At 45.2% G+C, this 20,416-nt stretch overlaps 1 protein-coding gene and 2 long non-coding RNA genes across 3 annotated transcripts; 1 reads left to right on the plus strand and 2 right to left on the minus strand.

Moving 5' to 3' along the window:
- Positions 1 to 12,967: 12,967 nt before the first annotated feature.
- On the minus strand, positions 12,968 to 15,027 carry LOC139581371 (uncharacterized). The gene is made up of 2 exons (XM_071411045.1): positions 14,321 to 15,027; positions 12,968 to 14,188 (listed from the first exon to the last, which is right to left on the minus strand). The coding sequence occupies exons 1-2, from the start codon at positions 14,748 to 14,750 to the stop codon at positions 13,323 to 13,325; spliced, it is 1,296 nt and encodes a 431-aa protein (XP_071267146.1). The 5' UTR covers positions 14,751 to 15,027; the 3' UTR covers positions 12,968 to 13,322.
- Positions 15,028 to 15,215: 188 nt separating this feature from the next.
- On the minus strand, positions 15,216 to 16,701 carry LOC139581380 (uncharacterized). The gene is made up of 2 exons (XR_011676212.1): positions 16,511 to 16,701; positions 15,216 to 16,232 (listed from the first exon to the last, which is right to left on the minus strand). It is a non-coding gene; the product is annotated as an uncharacterized lncRNA (long non-coding RNA).
- A 100-nt stretch (positions 16,702 to 16,801) lies between these two features.
- On the plus strand, positions 16,802 to 17,396 carry LOC139581381 (uncharacterized). The gene is made up of 2 exons (XR_011676213.1): positions 16,802 to 17,033; positions 17,252 to 17,396. It is a non-coding gene; the product is annotated as an uncharacterized lncRNA (long non-coding RNA).
- Positions 17,397 to 20,416: the final 3,020 nt, after the last annotated feature.

A 20,416-nucleotide genomic window follows, 5' to 3' on the forward strand; every position in this document is an offset into this window, starting at 1 on the left:
GACGAACATTAACTAATTCATATCAAACCAGATTCCCCACCTATAAAAACAGACAAGACAGCACTTGCATGACCCTAAGAGTTCAACTTTGACCCCCACAAAGAGGTTTGTAGCCTTGAAAAAAATAACTCTGGGGTGTATCTCAATAGTCTAAAACGTCTTCCTCTCCTCGTCTCCTTCCCTTCTCATGAGCTGATCTGAAGCTGAACACTGTAGATAAATGCAAAATGGCATTCCTCACTGTGAATTTGATTTAATCTATCCCAGGTCTTTCACACCAGTGCAGGAAAAGAGATAAGAAAAGAAAGCCACTGAATATCGAGATGGATGTGATCATGGAATGAACCCTGACCTAGATTAAAAAAAAGAAAAATCCTCCCATGCAAAGTTAGGTCAGTTTGTATTGGAGAGATGCCCAGTTGGGGTCAATGCCATTGAGAGGATTGTTGTTTAACCCCCTCAGGCCATTCAGCTTTCACAGTTAGAATATTGTTGAAGGTCATGACCTTTAACAAACCTCTGACATCGCCTGTGATGTCAGCTGGTCACCACCTCAGGTGCTCAACGGGCGACAGCCTTCACTTGGTGACTTCAACCTCAGGCGAAGACAAACTCAAAATAACTCAAATGATCCCCTCTCTTATTCCTGTTCTGTGTGGAGCAAGCACATGTGCTTTAGGTCAACTTCTTAGCCAAAGCGTGTTACTTTAGCTTGATTCAATCAGGATCATGAAACTGCATGTTGTGAACGTTTCCATGGCATCATCACCAGACATGGGCAAAAATTACAAAATACAATTACAAAATACAAATACAAAATAAAAAATACATTGGAGTGTAGTTTAACCCAGTGTAATTTAAATGACAGTATACTCAGAAGTAATTCAAATGCGTATTTTAAATATGTGTAACAGAAATACTGCCCGTCTCTGATCATCACAGAAAGGTCAGGTGGAACAAGTGTTGGCACACTGGCTTTTGTAGTTGTTGTTTAAATGTTTTAAAAAAATGAGCTTGTGAGAGTGATTGAAGGAAACATCAGAGGTGTTTTGATTTCTCTCAGAGCATGAGACACCCTGTTCCAGCACAAATCACTAGAGTACAGTTCACTGTGTGTGTACAGGCATAACTGGGCTTGAATAGCTACCTTGGGCTCCATAGTCTAGCAGGGACAAAGTCTAGCAGGGACAAAGACGTTGCACCAAATAACGTTTGACCTGTCTAGTAGACTATAGCAATAACGTATGGAGGAGGTGGTTCACACATCCTGTGAGTATTGCTGCTTTGTTTCTATGTACTATCACAGGTCACATGATACCTGCTTTAACCATTCTTGGAGGGAATGTTGGGTGTCCCTTTGTTGTTGTTGTTCCAGAATCACGCCACGGTCAGATCCATGTGATGAACTCAATTCTACAGAGGGACAATGGAGCAGTGTCTACACGCCCACTTAGAATACCCAGGATGCGTTCAGTACAACAGAATACCGTACAACGTTTAATTCAACTGAAACGGCACTTGGAGAGTTGAAGAACGTTGTGTTTATCGGGGCCTTGATGGCGATTGAGTATGGTGTACTACACGAGTTTTGCAATGTCAAATTATCATACCCATATAGATTTTATAATCAAACTGGAGCAAACATACCTCAAAGACTGTTGAAGAACGGTGCACACTGTTTTGGGGAAACATGTTGTTCAGTACAAACTGTCACGCAACGTAGCAAACATTTGAAGTGAACTAAACGTACCCCAGTACTATAATAATACTATAGGGATAGTATGTGTGACAAGGTTGAGACACCCACCGATTATTTATCTGTAGAAAACATCCTGTCACTATCTCACAACCTGTTATGGTGGACTTGTGATAGCTAAACTCTGAAATATTTATTATGTAATTCTGTGACAATGTGCTGTGTGACTGACACGAAGTACATTACATTTACATTTAAATCATTTAGCAGACGCTCTTATCCAGAGCAACTTACAAATTGGAAAGTTCATACATATTCATCCTGGTCCCCCCGTGGGGAATGAACCCACAACCCTGGCGTTGCAAGCGCCATGCTCTACCAACTGAGCCACACGGGACCATACAAGATATCCAAGTACAAGATATCCACATCTCTTGATGTAAAGGGATGGACTCTACAAGGTGTGTCACGCCTACTCCCGCTCCCCCTCTCCGGCGCTCGACGTCGCCGGTCTACTAACCACTGGTCCAGGCACCATCATTTCGTGCACCTGGACTTCATCATCACCTTGATTACTTTCTCTTTATTTATCCCTCAGTAGACTCAGTATTTAGGCAGTATTGATTTTGTTTACGTTCAGTACGCTACTCCTGTTTTGATTATCTTCATGTTTCTTATTATTAATGTCACCTTCTTCACCTGCTTCCTGACTCCCTGCGTATACGTTATAGAATACTTCCTCTCAAGAATTGGAAGCAGCAGAAGTTAAGGATATCGCCCAGATGGTCGATGGACAGGAACACCTACTCTGTCAACACCACGACCAGCTGACTCAACTGGGTACGGTAATGGATAAGGTCCTCCGCATTCTCCACCACCTCGACAACACTCGAGAGGATTCATCTCCTACTAGCGGAGGATCCTCTACCACGAGTCGTCCCAGAGAGCCAGTCCCCCAGCCCATCCAGAAGTCCGCCTAGGTCAGCGATGCCCTGTTGTCCCTCCCAGAGAAATATGACGGGACTCCATCGGGTTCCTATGAGAAGTTCATGGCTCTGTTCAGGGCGGTCTTCAATCATCCACCTGAGGGCAGAGAGGGAGGAGAGCGATTACTCTAACTTCGGCAGGGTGCACAGACCGCTGCGGAGTACGCCTTCACCTTCCCTGACTGTGGCAGCCTCCAGCTCCGCACCTTATTCCAATGAGGACTGCGCGAAGAGGTCCAGACGGAGTTGGCGTGTGGGGACGACAACCTTTCCTTGGACGCGCTCATAGCGATGGCTCTCTTCAAGAGCGCCGGCACCCCCTCATCTCTCGCCTTCCTCCTTTGGCTATCCTGAAACAGATCCTGAACCCATGGAGATAGGGGCCACACACCTCCCCGTGGCAGAGTGGTGTCGTTGGTGGCAGAGTGGTGTCGTTGGAGACAGCTGGGGCTCTGTTCCTATTTTGGTCAGGAGGGGCACTAGCTTCAGCGGTGTCTGGTGCACTCCAACCCGGTGTCCAAGAGGGCAGAGGGGTAGCCCCATGATCATCCGTCTCCCGGGGTAGGCGTGAGTATTCCATCATCATCACTTTCTGTCCAAACCTTTTCTGGTTTCCATTTCACTGGCTGGCTCCTCCCTGAACATCACCTCATACCCGCTCACCTCTCCTTTTCTGGTCCAAGCACTGGATACTCGACCATTGGGATCCGGCACAATAACGCACATCACAACACCACTCACCCTCACAGTGGAACTCACGCATCAAGAAAGCCTTCTCTTCCTCATCATCAATGCACCCGTACACAAAGTCGTCCTCGGCCACCCGTGGGTCCAACGTCATGACCCTACCATCTCATGGTCGAGGATGAAAATCACCGTCTGGGCACCCGAATGCCGAGGACCTGCTTTCCTTTACCCTGTGGTTCCACGTCGGCTGAGAGTCCTGTGGTTGCCCTCCAGCCCAACATCGCAGAGGTATACACGGATCTCCGGGAGGTTCTCTCCAAGACCCGTGCCCCCTGTCTCCCTCCTCATTGCCCCTGGGACTGTGTAATCGACCTGCTTGCAGGCTTTGCGCCTCCACACAGCCCTCTGTCGGTGGTTGAAACCAAGTCTATGGACGAGTGCATCCAGGAGGCTCTCCAACAGGGTTTCGTCAGCACGTCCACCTCCCCTGCGTCGGGCAGGCTTCTTCTTCGAGGCCAAGAAGGATGGAGGTCTACGCCCGTGCACTGATTACAGAGGCCTCAATTCCATCACCACCAAGTACCGCTAACCTCTCCTGGTGCCAGGTGCGATCAAACAGCTCCGCGGACCTGAGGAGTGTCTACAATCTGATTCGCATCCGGGAGGGGGATGAATGGAAAACAGCATTCAGCACGATGTCTGGACACTATGAGATTTTGGTCATGTCTTATGGATTAGCCAATGCTCCGTCGGTGTTCCAGACATTCGTTAACGAGGTGTCCGGGACATGCTCGGGCGGCAGGTGGTTGTGTATATCGATGACATCCTGGTCTACTCGGCCACCTTGGAGGATCACATCACCCACATCAGAGTGGTCATGGAACGCCTCCTGGAGAATCACTTGTACATGAAAGTGGAGAAGTGCCAGTTTCATCAGGTCGCTGTCTCCTTCTTAGGATACAAGATCAGTCCACAGGGAGTGATGATGGAGGAGAGGACGGTCAATACAGTCAGGTCTTGGCCAGTCCCAACCACCATAAAAGGGTTTTTGAGGTTTGCCAACTTTTACCGCTGCTTCATTAGGAACTTCAGCTCCATTGCCTGTCCTCTCACGTCAAGGGTGGTCCGTGAGTTGGAGTTTAGTCCTGCAGCCGATGACGCCTTCCACATACTGAAGGGGCATTTCACCTCCACCCCGTTGCTGAAACACTCAGTTCCTACGCTGCCTTTCATTGGTGGAGGTGGACGCTTCAGAAGTGGACGTGGGGGCCATTCTGTCCCAACGTCAAGGTAACCCACAGAAATTGTATCCATGTACTCAAAGAAAACTGTCTCCTTTAGAGAGGAACTATGACATCGGTGACCGGGAGCTCTTGGTGGTGAAGTTGGTATTAGAGGAGTAGAGTTACTGACTGGAGGACCGATTTCTCATCCTCAACAACCATCGGAACCTGGAGTACATACGGACAGCGAGGTGGCTGAACCCGCGCCAAGCAAGGTGGACCCTTTTCTTCACTAGATTTGACTTCACCTTGTCATATCGCCCAGGTTCAAAGAACATTAAAGCCGATGCCCTGTCCCGTGTCTACGATTCGGGAGAAGTTTCTGTCCTGAGTGCGCCCATCATTCAGCCCTCCCGAGTCATTGCCCCCATGCTTTGGGACGTAGATGTGGACATTCACCAGGCACCGGAAAGGAAACCCACGCCTGCTACCTGGCCTCCAGAGCGCACCTACGTTCCCACAGGGATAAGGGATCGGCTGTTGACCTGAGCACACATCTCTCATCGCTGGATACCCAGGTATCACCCGCACTTTTCAATCTCCGGAAAGTACGGGTGGCCCACCTTGGCGCAGGACGTCGCTCGTTATGTAAACTCCTGCTCCATATGTGCCCAAACTAAATCTCCCCTGCACGCTCCAGTAGGGAATCTCCTTTATCTTCCCATGCCTCAGTGGCCTTGGTCTCATCTGTCCATTGATTTAGTTCATCATTGATCTCCCCTCTTCTGATGGTTTCACTACTATTATGGTTGTTGTGGACAGATTCTCTAAATCCTGCCGTTTTATCCCTCTCTCTGGTCTCCCTACCACTCTCCAGGTCGCTGAGGCACTGTTCCAGCAGGTCTTTCGGCACTATGGCCTTCCGGAGGACATCGTCTCTGACCGTGGCCCCCAATTCACGTCACGGGTATGGAGAGCCTTCATGGAGAAGCCCAGAGTCACGGTCAGCCTCACATCCGGGTAACGGCCTCAGTCCAATGGGCAGGTGGAGAGGATGAACCAGGAGCTGGGGAGGTTCCTTAGGAGTCACTGCCAGGACCGGCAGGGGGAGTAGGCGTGGTTCCTTCCCTGGGCAGAGTACGCTTAGAATTCACTCCGTCACTCCTAAACCGGGCTGACCCCCTTCCAGTGTGTCCTAGGATATCAGCCAGCCCTAGCTCCGTGGACCCTGAGCCAGACTGAAGCTCCTGCGGTGGATGAGTGGTTCAGGCGCGCAGAGGAGGTTTGGAACGATGCCCACATGACGCTCCGGCGCGCCGTCCACCATCAGAAGGAGCAGGCAGACCGCAACCGCAGTGAGGCTCTCGTTTTCCATCCTGGTGATCTCGTTTGGCTCTCCACCAGGAACCTCCCGGGTACTGTCATACCTTCAAATTACGGTTTTCAAAAGTATTTTGTTACAAAATACATTAGAGTGTAGTTCAGCCCAGTGTAATACAAAATACTTAGAAGTAATTAAATTATATATTTCAAATAGATGTAGCAGAAATACTGCCCATCTGGTCATAGCTCAATAACCCAACTAAGTGCCCCAATTGCTGGGCCAAAAATAACCCAACAAGTGTTCTGTCCATCAAGGAACACACCACATCACAGCCCGAGACTAAAATTAAATGTCATGTGTTCTGCGGTCTACCTTGTTTCCTTCACTTGCTCTGGGATGAAGGAATGGAGGTAGTTGCCTTATCTCTTTTCGAATACTCCTCTTTTCTCTCCCTATTTTTGAATCATGATGAATCATGAATCATGAATCATGACTGAAATTGTCAAGCAGGTTAGGAAAGAGGTTCAACCCATCCTAAGCTAAATGAATGCCCTGTGTTCAGGTTGACGTCATGGATTGTGTGCATAAACAAGCAATGACATGGTTGTATGATCATTATTTGTTTTCTTACTGGGTGAATACCTTTTATTAGGAACTCAAATGGAGGACCATAGAGTGTTAGGCATCTCGGCATACTGAACCAAAGAAGATTATTGAGAAAAAGGAGTACAAACTATTTACAGTCATAAGAAACATACAGCATCTCTGACAATAAAATTGAACTTTATTCCACTGCGTGTTCAGTAGTAGACATATGAAATAGCATAAAGAGTCTTTAAACAGGAGCTCTGCATCCACCTAAACACATCCTGTCCTACTCTCAGATAGATGGTGAACGTAACCTAACCAAGGTCAATCAGGAGGGAGCATCATGATGACCATGGACAACACTGTTGGTCTGAGGTGTGTTCTCAACCCCAGAGAGGTGTTCAACAGCGTTAACCAGTCTTTCCAGGTTGTTGTCGATGGATGACAGCAGGGTCTGCAGCACTCTCTCCATGCTGCTCCTCATACTGACCAGCTCCCTCTGTAACATGTCGTAAACTTGGCGATGCACCTGGACCAGTGCTGCCAGGTCCTGAGGACATATAGGCCTGTGATTGGTTGGCTTAGGGTAGAGTAGCCTTTGATTGGTTTGCTTGGGGTGTATAGGCCTGTGATAGGTTGGCTTGGGGTAGAGTAGCCTGCTGTGGCAGTGGCACTACTTGGGGTATGTTTATGTGGAATGGAGCGTTACCTTGAAGCAAACCATCAGCCTGGGGTTGGACGATGACTGGGGGTGTATTGGTTTGGGGTTGAAGGGTGCCCTGAGACTAAGGGATGTGGACGGTTTCAGTCACTTGAGGTGTACTGACCTGAGGACAGGGTTCAAGGTTCAATCTGACTATGTTCACCCGGGGTTGGAGGTTGGGTTGGGGTAAAAAGGTCCTGGGTGAAGTGGCAGGTGTTGGTGTCTGGGGTGGATGGACTCTACTGGCCTTGGGGACTAACTCATATCTTGTTACTTACATTCTCTCTGTTTGATCACATTTCATCACATACACACACACATCAAAGGTCATGAAGTTTCAACTGCAGTCAACTACAGTCAACTGTTTCATCAGCTGACACTTGCAGCCATCGCCTGCATTGTGGGAGGCTCTATTGTCAACCGATCATTAGGGTGTTTTTGTTTGACCCACACGAACGTGAAACAGGGACCAACTTTGCTCATTCATGTACAGTCCTGGCCAATTCTATGTGAACCCTTGCACCTTTCTTAAATAATTCCCTATTTCTTTCAAATAAAGTTGAACTTTTAAAAAACATCTGTTCTCCACACCTTGTAATTAGATTTTCAACATTGTAGAACCACATTTATTTTTGTAAACTTAAGTTTAACATTTTTATTTAGAAAATAAAGACAAATGGCTGGACAAAATGATGAACACACTGGAGCTAGTACTTAGTTGCACAGCCTTTGGCCAAGAAAACTGCAGACAAATGCTTGTTGTAGACATCAATGAGCTTGCTGCACCTTTCTACTGTTAATTTGGTCCAATCTTCACCAGCAAACTGCTCTAATTCTTCAATGTTTGAGGGGTGCGCTCCACCAACTGTTGTTATCAGCTCTTGCCATACCGTACGCTATGGATGTAATTCAGATCTGGACTATTCACTGTCTCAAAAATGTGTCTACCTGGGGGGAGAGAGGAGGGGGCACCGCCTCTAAAATTAGACTCCCTGGGGGGAGAGAGGAGGGGGCACCGCCTCTAAAATTAGTCTCCCTGGGGGGAGAGAGGAGGGGGCACCGCCTCTAAAATTAGTCTCCCTGCGGTAGCAAAGCTAAGAGGTAGGACAAGTGTGTGTGTGTGTGTGTGTGTGTGTGTGTGTGTGTGTGTGTGTGTGTGTGTGTGTGTGTGTGTGTGTGTGTGTGTGTGTGTGTGTGTGTGTGTGTGTGTGTGTGTGTGTGTGTGTGTGTGTGTGTGTGTGTGTGTGTGTGTGTGTGCAGCTGTGTGTTCATGAAGAGTGACCAGTCTATGGATCTACCTCTTTGGTTTAAAGAGAGAAACACTTCTCCTGAAAAAAGGTAAGGACCCATATAACTTTGTCAATGAGTTAACAACTACTGATTTATCGTCACCCATTGAAGCATTTCGCAAAATTTTCTCCTACTAACAGTTAACTGTATTAAAGTCATTTTGTTCTGTCTGAATTTTTAGCAGGGTCCAGCAGGAGAGACCAGACTCACCTGTATCCAGGTGTGTGTCCATGAAGAGTGACCAATCTATAGAGCCACCTCTTAGGTTCAGAGAAGGAGACGTTTCCATTGAACAAAGGTCAGAAACCAGTGTTTTAAGGTCTATCATTGTCACTTTTTTAAAAGTTTTAACGTACCATTAGAGCAAGGAAATATCTCTCACTACTTTTAATATTTAGGTGTCATTAAAAAGGGAACAGTCTTATACCTCAGATTGAAGAATGAGGAGTTTTGTACTTTTTACAGGATCAAAAAACAAAAGATGAGCCTCACCTGTACCCAGCTGTGTGTCCATGAAGAGAGACCAATTTATGGAGACACCTCTCATGTTCAAAGAGTTAAACCTCTCTACAGAAAAAAGGTAAGAACCCATTGGACTTGGTCAATGTCCACATCACATCCAGAGATTTACCCTCCACTGCACCACTGGATGGCACATCAGAGTTTTCACGTGAGAACTGGGCCGATAGTGGTCAAGTTCCTGAGGTATAAGGACAAGATGGCTGTTCTGGAGAGAGCCAAGAACTTGAGAGGAACTGACATCTTCCTTAACGAGGACTACTCGGAAGCTGTGCACCAGAGGCGGAAAGAACTTATCCCAGCCATGAAAGCTGCCCGAGTGTGTGGGGATATTGCGCACATCTGCTACGGGTCAGTAGCTTCAGCCCCACAACACACACACACACGCACATGCACACATACACTAACTGACACTCACAATTGACACTTCATATTATCTCTATCTCAAATAAGCTACCCAGGAAAGGGCTAAAAAATAGCCCATATTAATAGATGTAGTAAAAAAGATCAATGAAATCAATGACTTGTTAACATCAGATGACATTCATATATTAGCCATCTCTGAAACTCAGATAATTCATTTGATGATGCAGCAGTGGAAATACAAGGATATAACACCCACAAAAGAGACGTGAATGCTTATGGGGTTGCTGTATTTGTTCAGAGCCATATCCCTTTAAAGCTTAGAGAGGACGTCATGTCTAATGTTGTGGTTGCATGTTCACCTGCCTCATCAAAAGCCTCTTCTTTTGGGGTGCTGATATAGGCCACCAAGTGTCAACAGTCAGTATCTGGATAATATGTGTGCAATGCTTGATAATGTGTGTGATGCTGACAGAGAGGTCTATTTTCTGGGTGACCTGAACATAGAATGGTTTTCATCAAGCTGTCCACTCAAGCGGAAGCTTCTTACTGTAACCAGTGCCTGTAATCTGGCTCGGGTTATCAATCAACCTACCAGAGTGTTCACAAATAGTGCAGGAACTACTGTACATCATCCACGTGTATTGATAAAATGGTTACCAATGTTGCAGAACTTTGTTCTAAAGCTGTATCCATACCCATTAGATGTAGTGACCATAATATAGTGGCTATATCCAGGGAAACTAAAGTTCCAAAGGCTGGGCCTAAAATAGTGAACAGCCGTGGCCAAAAGTTTTGAGAATGACATAAATATACATTTTCACAAAGTCTGCTGCCTCAGTGTCTTTAGATATTTTTGTCAGATGTTACTATGGGGTACTGAAGTATAATTACAAGCATTTCATAAGTGTCAAAGGCTTTAATTGACAAGTACATGAAGTTGATGAAAAGAGTCAATATTTGTAGTGTTGACCCTTCTTTTTCAAGACCTCTGCAATCTGCCCTGGCATGCTGTCAATTAACTTCTGGACCACATCCTGACTGATGGCAGCCCATTCTTGCATAATCAATGCTTGGAGTTTGTCAGAATTTGTGGGTTTTGTTTGTCCACCCGCCTCTTGAGGATTGACCTCAATGGGATTAAGGTCTGGGGAGTTTCCTGGCCATGGACCCAAAATATCGATGTTTTGTTCCCCAAGCCACTTAGTTATCACTTTTGCCTTATGGCAAGGTGCTCCATCATGCTGGAAAAGGCATTGTTTGTCACCAAACTGTTCCTGGATGGATGGGAGAAGTTGCTCTCGGAGGATGTGTTGGTACCATTCTTTATTCATGGCTGTGTTCTTAGGCAAAATTGTGAGTGAGCACACTCCCTTGGCTGAGAAGCAACCCCACACATGAATGGTCTCAGGATGCTTTACTGTTGGCATGACACAGGACTGATGGTAGCGCTCACCTTGTCTTCTCCGGACAAGCTTTTTTCCGGATGCCCCAAACAATCAGAAAGGGGATTCATCAAAGAAAATGACTTTAACCCAGTCCTCAGCAGTCTAATCCCTGTACCTTTTGCAGAATATCAATCTGTCCCTGATGTTTTTCCTGGAGAGAAATTGCTTCTTTGCTGCCCTTCTGACACCAGGCCATCCTCCAAAAGTCTTTGCCTCACTGTGTGTGCAGATGCACTCACACCTGCCTGCTGCCATTCCTGAGCAAGCTCTGTACTGGTGGTGCCCCGATCCCGCAGCTGAATCAACTTTAGGAGACGGTCCTGGCCCTTGCTGGACTTTCTTGGGCGCCCTGAAGCCTTCTTCACAACAATTGAACCGCTCTCCTTGAAGTTCTTGATGATCCGATAAATGGTTGATTTAGGTGCAATATTACTGGCAGCAATATCCTTGCCTGTGAAGCCCTTTTTGTGCAACGCAATGATGTTGGCACGTGTTTCCTTGCAGGTAACAATTGTTGACAGAGGAAGAACAAGGATTCCAAGCACCACCCTCCTTTGGAAGCTTCCAGTCTGTTTTCGAACTCAATCGGCATGACAGAGTGATCTCCAGCCTTGTCCTCGTCAACACTCACACCTGTGTTAACGAGAGAATCACTGACAAAATGTCCGCTGGTCCTTTTGTGGCAGGGCTGAAATGCAGTGGAAATGTTTTTTGGGGATTCAGTTCATTTGCATGGCAAAGAGGGACTTTGCAATTAATTGCAATTCATCTGATCACTCTTCATAACATTCTGGAGTATATGCAAATTGCCATCATACAAACTGAGGCAGTAGACTTTGTGAATATTAATATTTGTGTAATTCTCAAAACTTTTGGCCACGACTGTACAGTCTCATCTGACACACTGACCTACCTGCACACATTCCACACCATATTCACTGAGCCTCTCAATCCAGGGTTTAAGCTTCCGGATGGCACGTCAGTCTCTCTGTGTCAGGTAAAATAACATAATGTGTCCGTCCTGAAGGAACCACCTGACTCTTCAGGGAAGTCACACTCCTGTTTAAACACAACTTGATGACATGATGGGACATGTTTTAATCATAACAACCCCCCGCCCCCCACCAATTGAGTAAACAGATTAGTATTCATGAATATACAGTGTACAGAACATTAGGATGACATAGACTGACCAGGTAAAAGCTATGATCCCTTATTGATTTCACTTGTTAATCCATTTCATATCAATGTAGATGGAGGGGAGGAGACAGGTTAAAGAAGGATTTTTACACCTTGAGACATGGATTGTGTATGTGTGCCATTGAGGATGAATGGTCATGACAAAATCTTGAAGTGCCTTTGAACAGGGTATGGTAGTAGGTGCCACGCGCACAGGTTTGAGTGTGTCAAGAACTGCAACGCTGCTGGGTTTTTCATATAACTCCAGCCAAGTTGTTTAGGTTTAACTGAGTACTTAGTCTATCCAAACAGGTTATGTGGATTAGATGGGAATGGTACCGGATGATAAAGGATTAATATTCTGGAGGTGCCTGCCTACTGGTACATTGCTTTCACCTGTCCAGTTCTCTCATGTTAGTTGAGATGAAGGAAAGTAGACCCCCAGGAGTGGTTGGATGTCCTGAGATGTCTTTGAGTTGTTACCATTTAGTTCTGCATGCATGATGTTGCTGGGAAGACGTTGTAAGGCTGTCATTTCAACACTAACAAAGTTGAGTGGTTTCCAGACAGTCTGGGGCAACAGCAGCACCAGAGTCCTCCCACCTCAGCTTTGGTTGTAGGAGACGACATGTCAATCCTTTGAGGGTGGGAGAGAGGGAGGTAAAGACGGAGAGTGAAGGAGGGAGGGGTAGAGGAAGGAAGAGACACAGCCCGGGACTGAAATGTCATCTGTTCTGCAGTCTTCCCTGATTCCCTCACTTGCTCTCCAGTATGTGGGCAAAAGGAACAAAGGGGTGGAGGTGCCTTCTCTTCTTGTATCCCCCCCCTGTCTGTATCATGCCTCTGAGAAAATGATCAAGCAGGTTAAGAAAAAGGTTCAGAAGACTTCTATACTAAACGAATGGCCTGTGCTCAAGTTGACCTCATGGATTGTGTGCATAAACAAACAATGACAGGATTATAACTGTTTGAACACTTTTTTGAAAATACATTTTATTTCGGGAGCTCAACAGGAGGTCCATAGAGGCTTAGGCACCTTGAACAAAAAAAGATTACTGAGAAAAAGAAGCATACATTATTTATAGTCATCGACAAGAGAAACATATCTCTGATAACAAAATGGAACTGCGTGTACAGTACAAAGATTCCTAGAGTTACATTTACTGCACAGAACTTTACTAAATGTTTTTTAGTCCATCTCTACCTGGATGGTAGACATTTGAAATAGCATGAAGAGTCTTTAAACAGGACCTCTGCATCCACCTGAACACATCCTGTTCGACTCTCAGATGGTGAACGTAACTTAACAAGGTCAGTCAGGAGGGAGCATCATGATGACCATGGACAACACTGTTGGTCTGAGGTGTGTTCTCAACCCCAGAGAGGTGTTCAACAGCGTTAACCAGTCTTTCCAGGTTGTTGTTGATGGATAACAGCAGGGGCTGCAGCACTCTCTCCATGCTGCTCCTCATACTGACCAGCTCCCTCTGTAACATGTCGTAACCTTGGCGATGCACCTGGACCAGTGCTGCCAGGTCCTGAGGAGGTAGCTGGACCTGCATGTGTGGTTGGACCTCTATCAAAGGAATGTGGACCGTAGCTTGGTCCACTTGGGGTATGTTCGTCTGAGGCTGCACAGTGGACTGGGACATATAGGCCTGTGATTGGTTCGCTTGGGGTATATAGGCCTGTGATAGGTTGGCTTGGGGTAGAGTAGCCTTTGATTGGTTCGCTTGGGGTATATAGGCCTGTGATAGGTTGGCTTGGGGTAGAGTAGCCTGCTGTGGCAGTGGCACTACTTGGGGTATGTTTATGTGGAATGCAGCATTACCTTGAAGCAAACCATCAGCCTGGGGTTGAACAGTGACTGGGTGTGTATTGGTTTGGGGTTGAAGGGTGCCCTGAGACTGAGGGATGTGGACGGTTCCAGTCACTTGAGGTGTACTGACCTGGATACCAGTTTCAAGGTTCAATCTGACTACGTTCACCCGGGGTTGGAGGTTGGTTTGAGGCAAAGAGGTCCTGGGTGAAGTGGCAGGCGTGTGTGTCTGGGGTGGATAGACTCTGCTGGCCTCAGATGGTGCTGCAGCGTCCAGAGTCTGTTGACCATCAACCAGGTGGTTAGTCGAGTGACTGTCCAGGTCCACCCCAATGCACTGGGAACCAACTTCATTCTGAAACTCTAGGGAAGAAAAAAATATAGAAAAATAAGCTATATTTAGTGTTCCTTAACAAATGACATCACGTAGTAGGCACACACACATTACAAAGATAACAAAAACGTGTTTTTAAAAATGTAAACCATAAACTTTACCTTGTAATGCAATGGGTCCTTCTCCATCCACAAACTCAAATTTAAAACGTTTTGATTTGACTGAGAGGAAAGGCTCCTCCTCTTCTGTTGGATGGTGAAGTTTTGCTTCTGTCTGCCTGGTCAATCGCTTCCTCTTTGAGTCAGGACCCTTCTTGATATAACAGGGTTGTCTGCGCATCAGGTCATTGTATCGCTTTTTGCATTGCATCCCGGTTCTGAGGTATCCAAACGAAGAAGCGCTCACCTTTGCTGCGATATCTTCCCATGCGGCCTGCGCAACACGGGTGTAGCCAGGGCCAGGTCGTCGAGCTTGCACTTCACGTACGAGTATTTTGAGCTCTTCCTCATTGAAACGCTTCTTTCGTTGCCTCTCCATATGAAGCATCTCGATCTCTGGCCTCCCATCTCTGTTATCGTTATCGGAATCCATATTTTCTCAGGGAAAGCCATAAACGAAGCGCAAACGCTAAAAATGACGCAAAGACACAATAGTGTTCTGAATGTTTACATAGACTAGCCTACTCATCTCGAGGCTGCAACTTATTCAAAACACAATTACAAAAGGGGTGTTTGTTCAGTTGCAAAACAGCAACGGTTAGTACGGTTACGGAAAACCTTAAGGATAGCGGACAGTTTAGGCGTTCCAAAACAATCTGGGCTACCATTCGCAGGACCACAAAATACAATACGCTTGCGCAGTTGATACCGGTGGTGCGCAGTATATTGCCCTCCCTTTGTTGGGGAAAATGTGCCCAAAATAAACGCCTCTTCAAAACAGTAACAATCACCACAATATTGAATGATTCGATTCTTCAAATTCTTGACATTAGACCTATAGATAAATCGTAATATTGTTAGATTTTCTTGTTCAGTAAGTGATAGGTTACTTTTATGATACTGTGGTTCACATATTTATTCCCCCCAAAACATTTATTTAGAAACAGATTGAAAGATTTCATCATTAAATCATGGTCTGCACATTGCCTTCCAAAACCATAAGCAATTCTCTACAGATTTACAAACTTTTCCCCACACACATACACTTCTCCTTCTGAAAAGTGAAAGCATAGTCTACATTTGAGGGGTCTACTGCCTAATAGGCTAAATAGTTATAGGTTTTTATAGGCTACAGTAAAACCAGTCTGAATGCATTTGACCGCAGGAAAACGCTACTGTGTGAATACAGCAGGTTTGATTGAATAATAGACTACATTTAACCACTCTTATGAAAGCATTCTAATACATACATGCAACAATGAATACATCATACAGTCAATAGCATACCATAGTTAATATTTTTGGGTTAATGATATATATTTTTTTAAATCTTGAAATACTTGTTATTGTAGGACATTGTATTGTTAAGACAGAAGTAAACAGTCGTCAACATAGCAAGAAACCAGCAAACATCACAAAGGATGTACTCCTGTGGAATCAGTGTATGACGGTCCATTCAGTCTGTGTTGGAGAGGCATTGTGATGGGAGTGACAGTCTGTAGTAGTGACTCCCTAGGACCTGACAGCCTTTCAACAGCACTAGCAAGTCTCTCCAGGCTGTGGCTGATGGAAGACAACACAGGATGCAGCATTTCCTCCATACTGTTTTTAGTGTCCGTGATCTCCTTGTGTAGCATGGCGTAGCCCGCCTGGTGCACCTGGCAGAGGACTGTGAAATCCTGGGAAGCGGGCTGGACGTGGATGAGGGGCTGGAAGTTTATCAGCGGGATGTGAGCCCTGAGGAGCTGTCCCTGACCCAGTCCCTGAGATTGGTTAATCTGAGGTGAGCTGACCTGAGGGGCTTGGAATGAAGAGGCCTGGGTTGGATCAAGTTGGGGAACATGTTGTGGTGTTCCAGCCTGGGATGGACCAGCCGTCTCTGCTTTGATATCAAGGCCCTCTCCAATTTGCTGCTCTGGAATAGAAAAATCTAACCATGATGTATCATTTTATCCCCCAATCACATAGCTCACCCATGTAGACTCAACCAGCATGGTGCAATCTCAATCAACACATATTTAAATAAAGTAGTTTGCTTGCACACAATGCTACTTTATAAATGTGGAAAATGCTGCCAACATAGTAAGTAATCAACAAATATCTACACATGATTTTCCCATTTATAGCCTGCAATTCCTAATATAGAAAATGGTAGGCCAAGTGTGCCTAAATGTAATCATTACTATACTCTACCTGCATGCTCAATTTTAATTGAGGAAGTAGAGTTGTTGTCTGTAAGGTTAGAGACTGGTTTTGGCAATCTGTTTTCAAATATTCTTATTCCTTGTCTCCGTTTAAGATCATTAATTCGCTTCCTGCACTGGTTGGCTGTTTTCTGAAGCCCGACGGTAGTGGAGCTAACTCGCTCTGCTACTTGCTCCCAGGCTGACCGAGCATTGGATACTCTGAACGGTTTTGTCGGTGTACCATAAATAGAAAATCGCCGTGCATGGACTTCACGCAATAATATTCTTGTTTGTTCCCGCGTAAAACGACTGCGAGTCGCCGCCGTCAACATTTTGGAGCCTGCACACGGTTTCATAACATAAACACAGAAATTACGAACACGCTTTTCGCAAGAGGGGCGTTATTGCGTTGCGAAAGTGATAAATGGTAATGGCGTATTTTTGTAGGCAATAAAACTGTGCCATAGACAAAGCCTATGGAAAAAATGAATGATGTTTTTGTAGGATTTTTGGAAAACGCCAAAAATAAGGTATGTGGTAAACCCAGGTTTGGGAGATCTTATGTTTTGTTCCATGAGATAATCTTCATCAGCTAACGTTACTTTCTGGGAATTGTGAAGAATTTATGTTAGAAAAAAGCATACCAAGGTCATGTTAACTGACTGCTAAACTCTACTTGACCTGTGTTAATCTCAGACCTCATTTACTGTGTTTATTCCTAAACACTATTCTTTCCTTTTGACCTTAGGGGTAGCAGAATGACTAATTTCCGGGTTTTAAGACTACAAGCTGGCGAGCTCTATTGACACGCAGATGCACGCAGTAGTGCCTTTACGCACAGACGTCACTCCAGGAGGGTGAATTGTGGGATGTATTAAAAAACAAACAATGTCCTTATACGTTTCAAATGTTTTGCATCGCAATGAAAGTCCACTTTTGTCCCTTGTGTTGGCTATGCAATCTGTATTTGCAATGTCAAAACTAACTTTATGTATTTATTCACACAGTAAATCCTGCACATACAGTTCAATAATGCTTTAAAAAACACACAACACCCTGTAAATTGACCCTCTTCTGCTGGTGAGATTCTGTATCATGGTCTAGTAGAAACCCCACAACCTAAGAACATATGACTACATGGGTGAGACTTCTACTTATGGTCAGCTGTAAAGCTGGAGCTTCTACATTTTTGCATTTGAGATTTTCTCTCTCTCTCTCTCTCTCTCTCTCTCTCTCTCTCTCTCTCTCTCTCTCTCTCTCTCTCTCTCTCTCTCTCTCTCTCTCTCACTCTCTCTCTCTCTCACTCTCTCTCTCTGTATTTCTTCTCTAGATCAGAGAATATGTAACCCCTTATACAGACTCTTCTAAATGTGAGGATAATGTCCAAAACAGGCCACACCCAAAAACCAGAGAACTAAGGAGACAGCCTGTGGGAAAGCGCAATCCAGTCACCATGGCTACCCACCTCCTTCCATTTTGGACTATGTTTAAAGATGTATTCTGTCTGGGATTCTGAGTAAATAATAGTCAGGGGTGTTGACTGAATTGTGTTGCTGTCTACAGGTAATGGAAAGAAACAGACATGGAGGTGTAGTCCATTGCATAAAGGCTGACTGTATTGATACATAGTGATGACTAGGCTGTGGGCAGCACTGACTAGGCTGTGGGCAGCACTGACAGGAGTGAGATCATAGTGTCATGTTTTGTTCCCTGTGGTAAGCTTGCCTTGTTTTCTCTGAAACAACAGCAGACCAGAGCATATAATCAATGTAGTAGAACAGTCACTCCTGTTTTTCCACAATTTAATATTTTTTGAGCATAGAAAGGTACTTTTTTCACATCAAGGTTTTGGCATTGGTAACTTTCCTCAAGAAAAGTATTTTGGAGAAATGAATAGATAAAATGAAATGTACATACATTCTTTTAAATTATCCTGACCGGTACTGATTCTGTAAAATGCCATTATTTATATTTTGTTCATTTTTTCTCATGACTTGTGGCCCACATTTGTGTAACTTCTGTATTTTCCCATAAGCTTTTCAGAAACCCCAAATATTGCCTGATCAAAAGTGTAGTTTATGACCTCCATGGGAGCAGAATCCGTCCCTAACCCTCTTGACTGAGGTCACACACACACACACACACACACACACACACACACACACACACACACACACACACACACACACACACACACACACACACACACACACACACACACACACACACCTGTATGTCTGTCTATACATGTCCTCCCCTCCTGACCTTCAGATGAACCACATGACCTGATCCAGGATCAGATTGGCTTTTTATCCCCCAATGGTTAAGGTTACAGGATTGGGGAAGGGGAGAGCTGACCATAGACACTCATTCATCCTGTCTGTCTTCTGTTGGAGTGGAGACTCTGCCCCCACCTTCTTCCTCTCTCTGCACGTCAGATCAGATGTTTGTCTCTGTTCACCTTTCAGAACACACACACACTAAGGCAAGGTGAGGTCAGCGTGATTGTCAGGTAGCTAGCATGTTCTGCTTTGGTGTGATGATCAAACAACTTCCAGTCTGCTCAGCACATCCGCGGTTTGGTCACGCTGTCGCAGGGTGTTTACAGCGATTAGGAGAAAAATACAACGGAGGGGAATGATGGGGCGAGGGCGTGTGTCGACACCCACTGATTACCTACCTCTTACTGTGGTAGACTGTCTGGAGGGAATCTCCTACCAGAATAGACATAAAGGGGCTTACAGTATGGCCTCATAAACAGATGTTTTTTAGGGGTGATACCGAGCAAGATGATATGGACAGAGGAGACTGACAACTGTGGAATAAGTAGAGACACAGGAGACACTGAGATGTATTGGGGGTGACAATGAGAGGGATGTTACACAGGAGACACAGAGAGAGACCTTACGCAGGATACACTAATGGGAGACACGTAATGAGAGGGACTGAGATAGGTGTTTATGGGGGTGACACAGAGAGACGGTAATGGTAGAGACACTAAGACAAACGTTATGGGGGTGACAAAGTTATAGGAGGAGTAATAGACCATATGTAATGGGGATGACAGAGATGTTATGGTAGACACACCGTAATCCAAAGTAAACTCTTTACAGTGACTATAAGACGTATCAATGTACCCCATTGTCATAACCAAAATATGATTGCTTTAGTTGGACCTGTTTCACAAAGAGAAGGCCTCTCGAGGAGAAATACTGGGTGTAGTAAAACAGTTTTCATAGGAGGATCCAATGCAATCTGCTGAGTGAAGTTCGGCACTGACATACAGTGTGTTTTCTGTGGGCTTATTTAGGTTTTCCTTTTAATATGGTGAGCTAGGGGTGTGGTAATGGCACAGACGGCTGACTGGAATAGGGTTTTCTCCTGTCTGCTGATATGTGCTCTCCAGCAATGATACCCAGTGTGATATAATATGTAGCCTGAGCCCATGTTGTTTACAGGTCTTTTTACAGAGTTATTTCTGCTCTTTCCTTAGATGTTTTTGGTTTATAGTTAAGGTACGTAGCTAGATACTTAAGGTAGCTCGATACGACAACCGCATATTACAGTCACAGTAAGTGAAACATGTCGTAGATATAAAATCAGAGAGAGCGACTTCACCAAAAAAGGTGAGTACCTTTTTATCTCGCAATGTTGCAAATCATCAAAGAGACATATCACTGTTTTCTGGAAAACACATCTCTGACTTTGTGTAAATAAAAAAGGCACAGTGATATTTACATTGGTTTTCCCTTTATTGGTGTTGCTTTTATCTCTGTGTATCCAGAACATTCCACCAGTCTCTAGCAGTGTGTGTTTTTTCCAAGGCACATAATTAGTGAGGTGTGTTTATACACAACAGCAGCGCCCCACACACACACACACACACTCCCCCTAAAGATTGGAAAGCTGCCGC

This window comes from Salvelinus alpinus, chromosome 1, assembly GCF_045679555.1.
Source record: "Salvelinus alpinus chromosome 1, SLU_Salpinus.1, whole genome shotgun sequence".
Classification (NCBI taxonomy): Eukaryota; Metazoa; Chordata; class Actinopteri; order Salmoniformes; family Salmonidae; genus Salvelinus; species Salvelinus alpinus.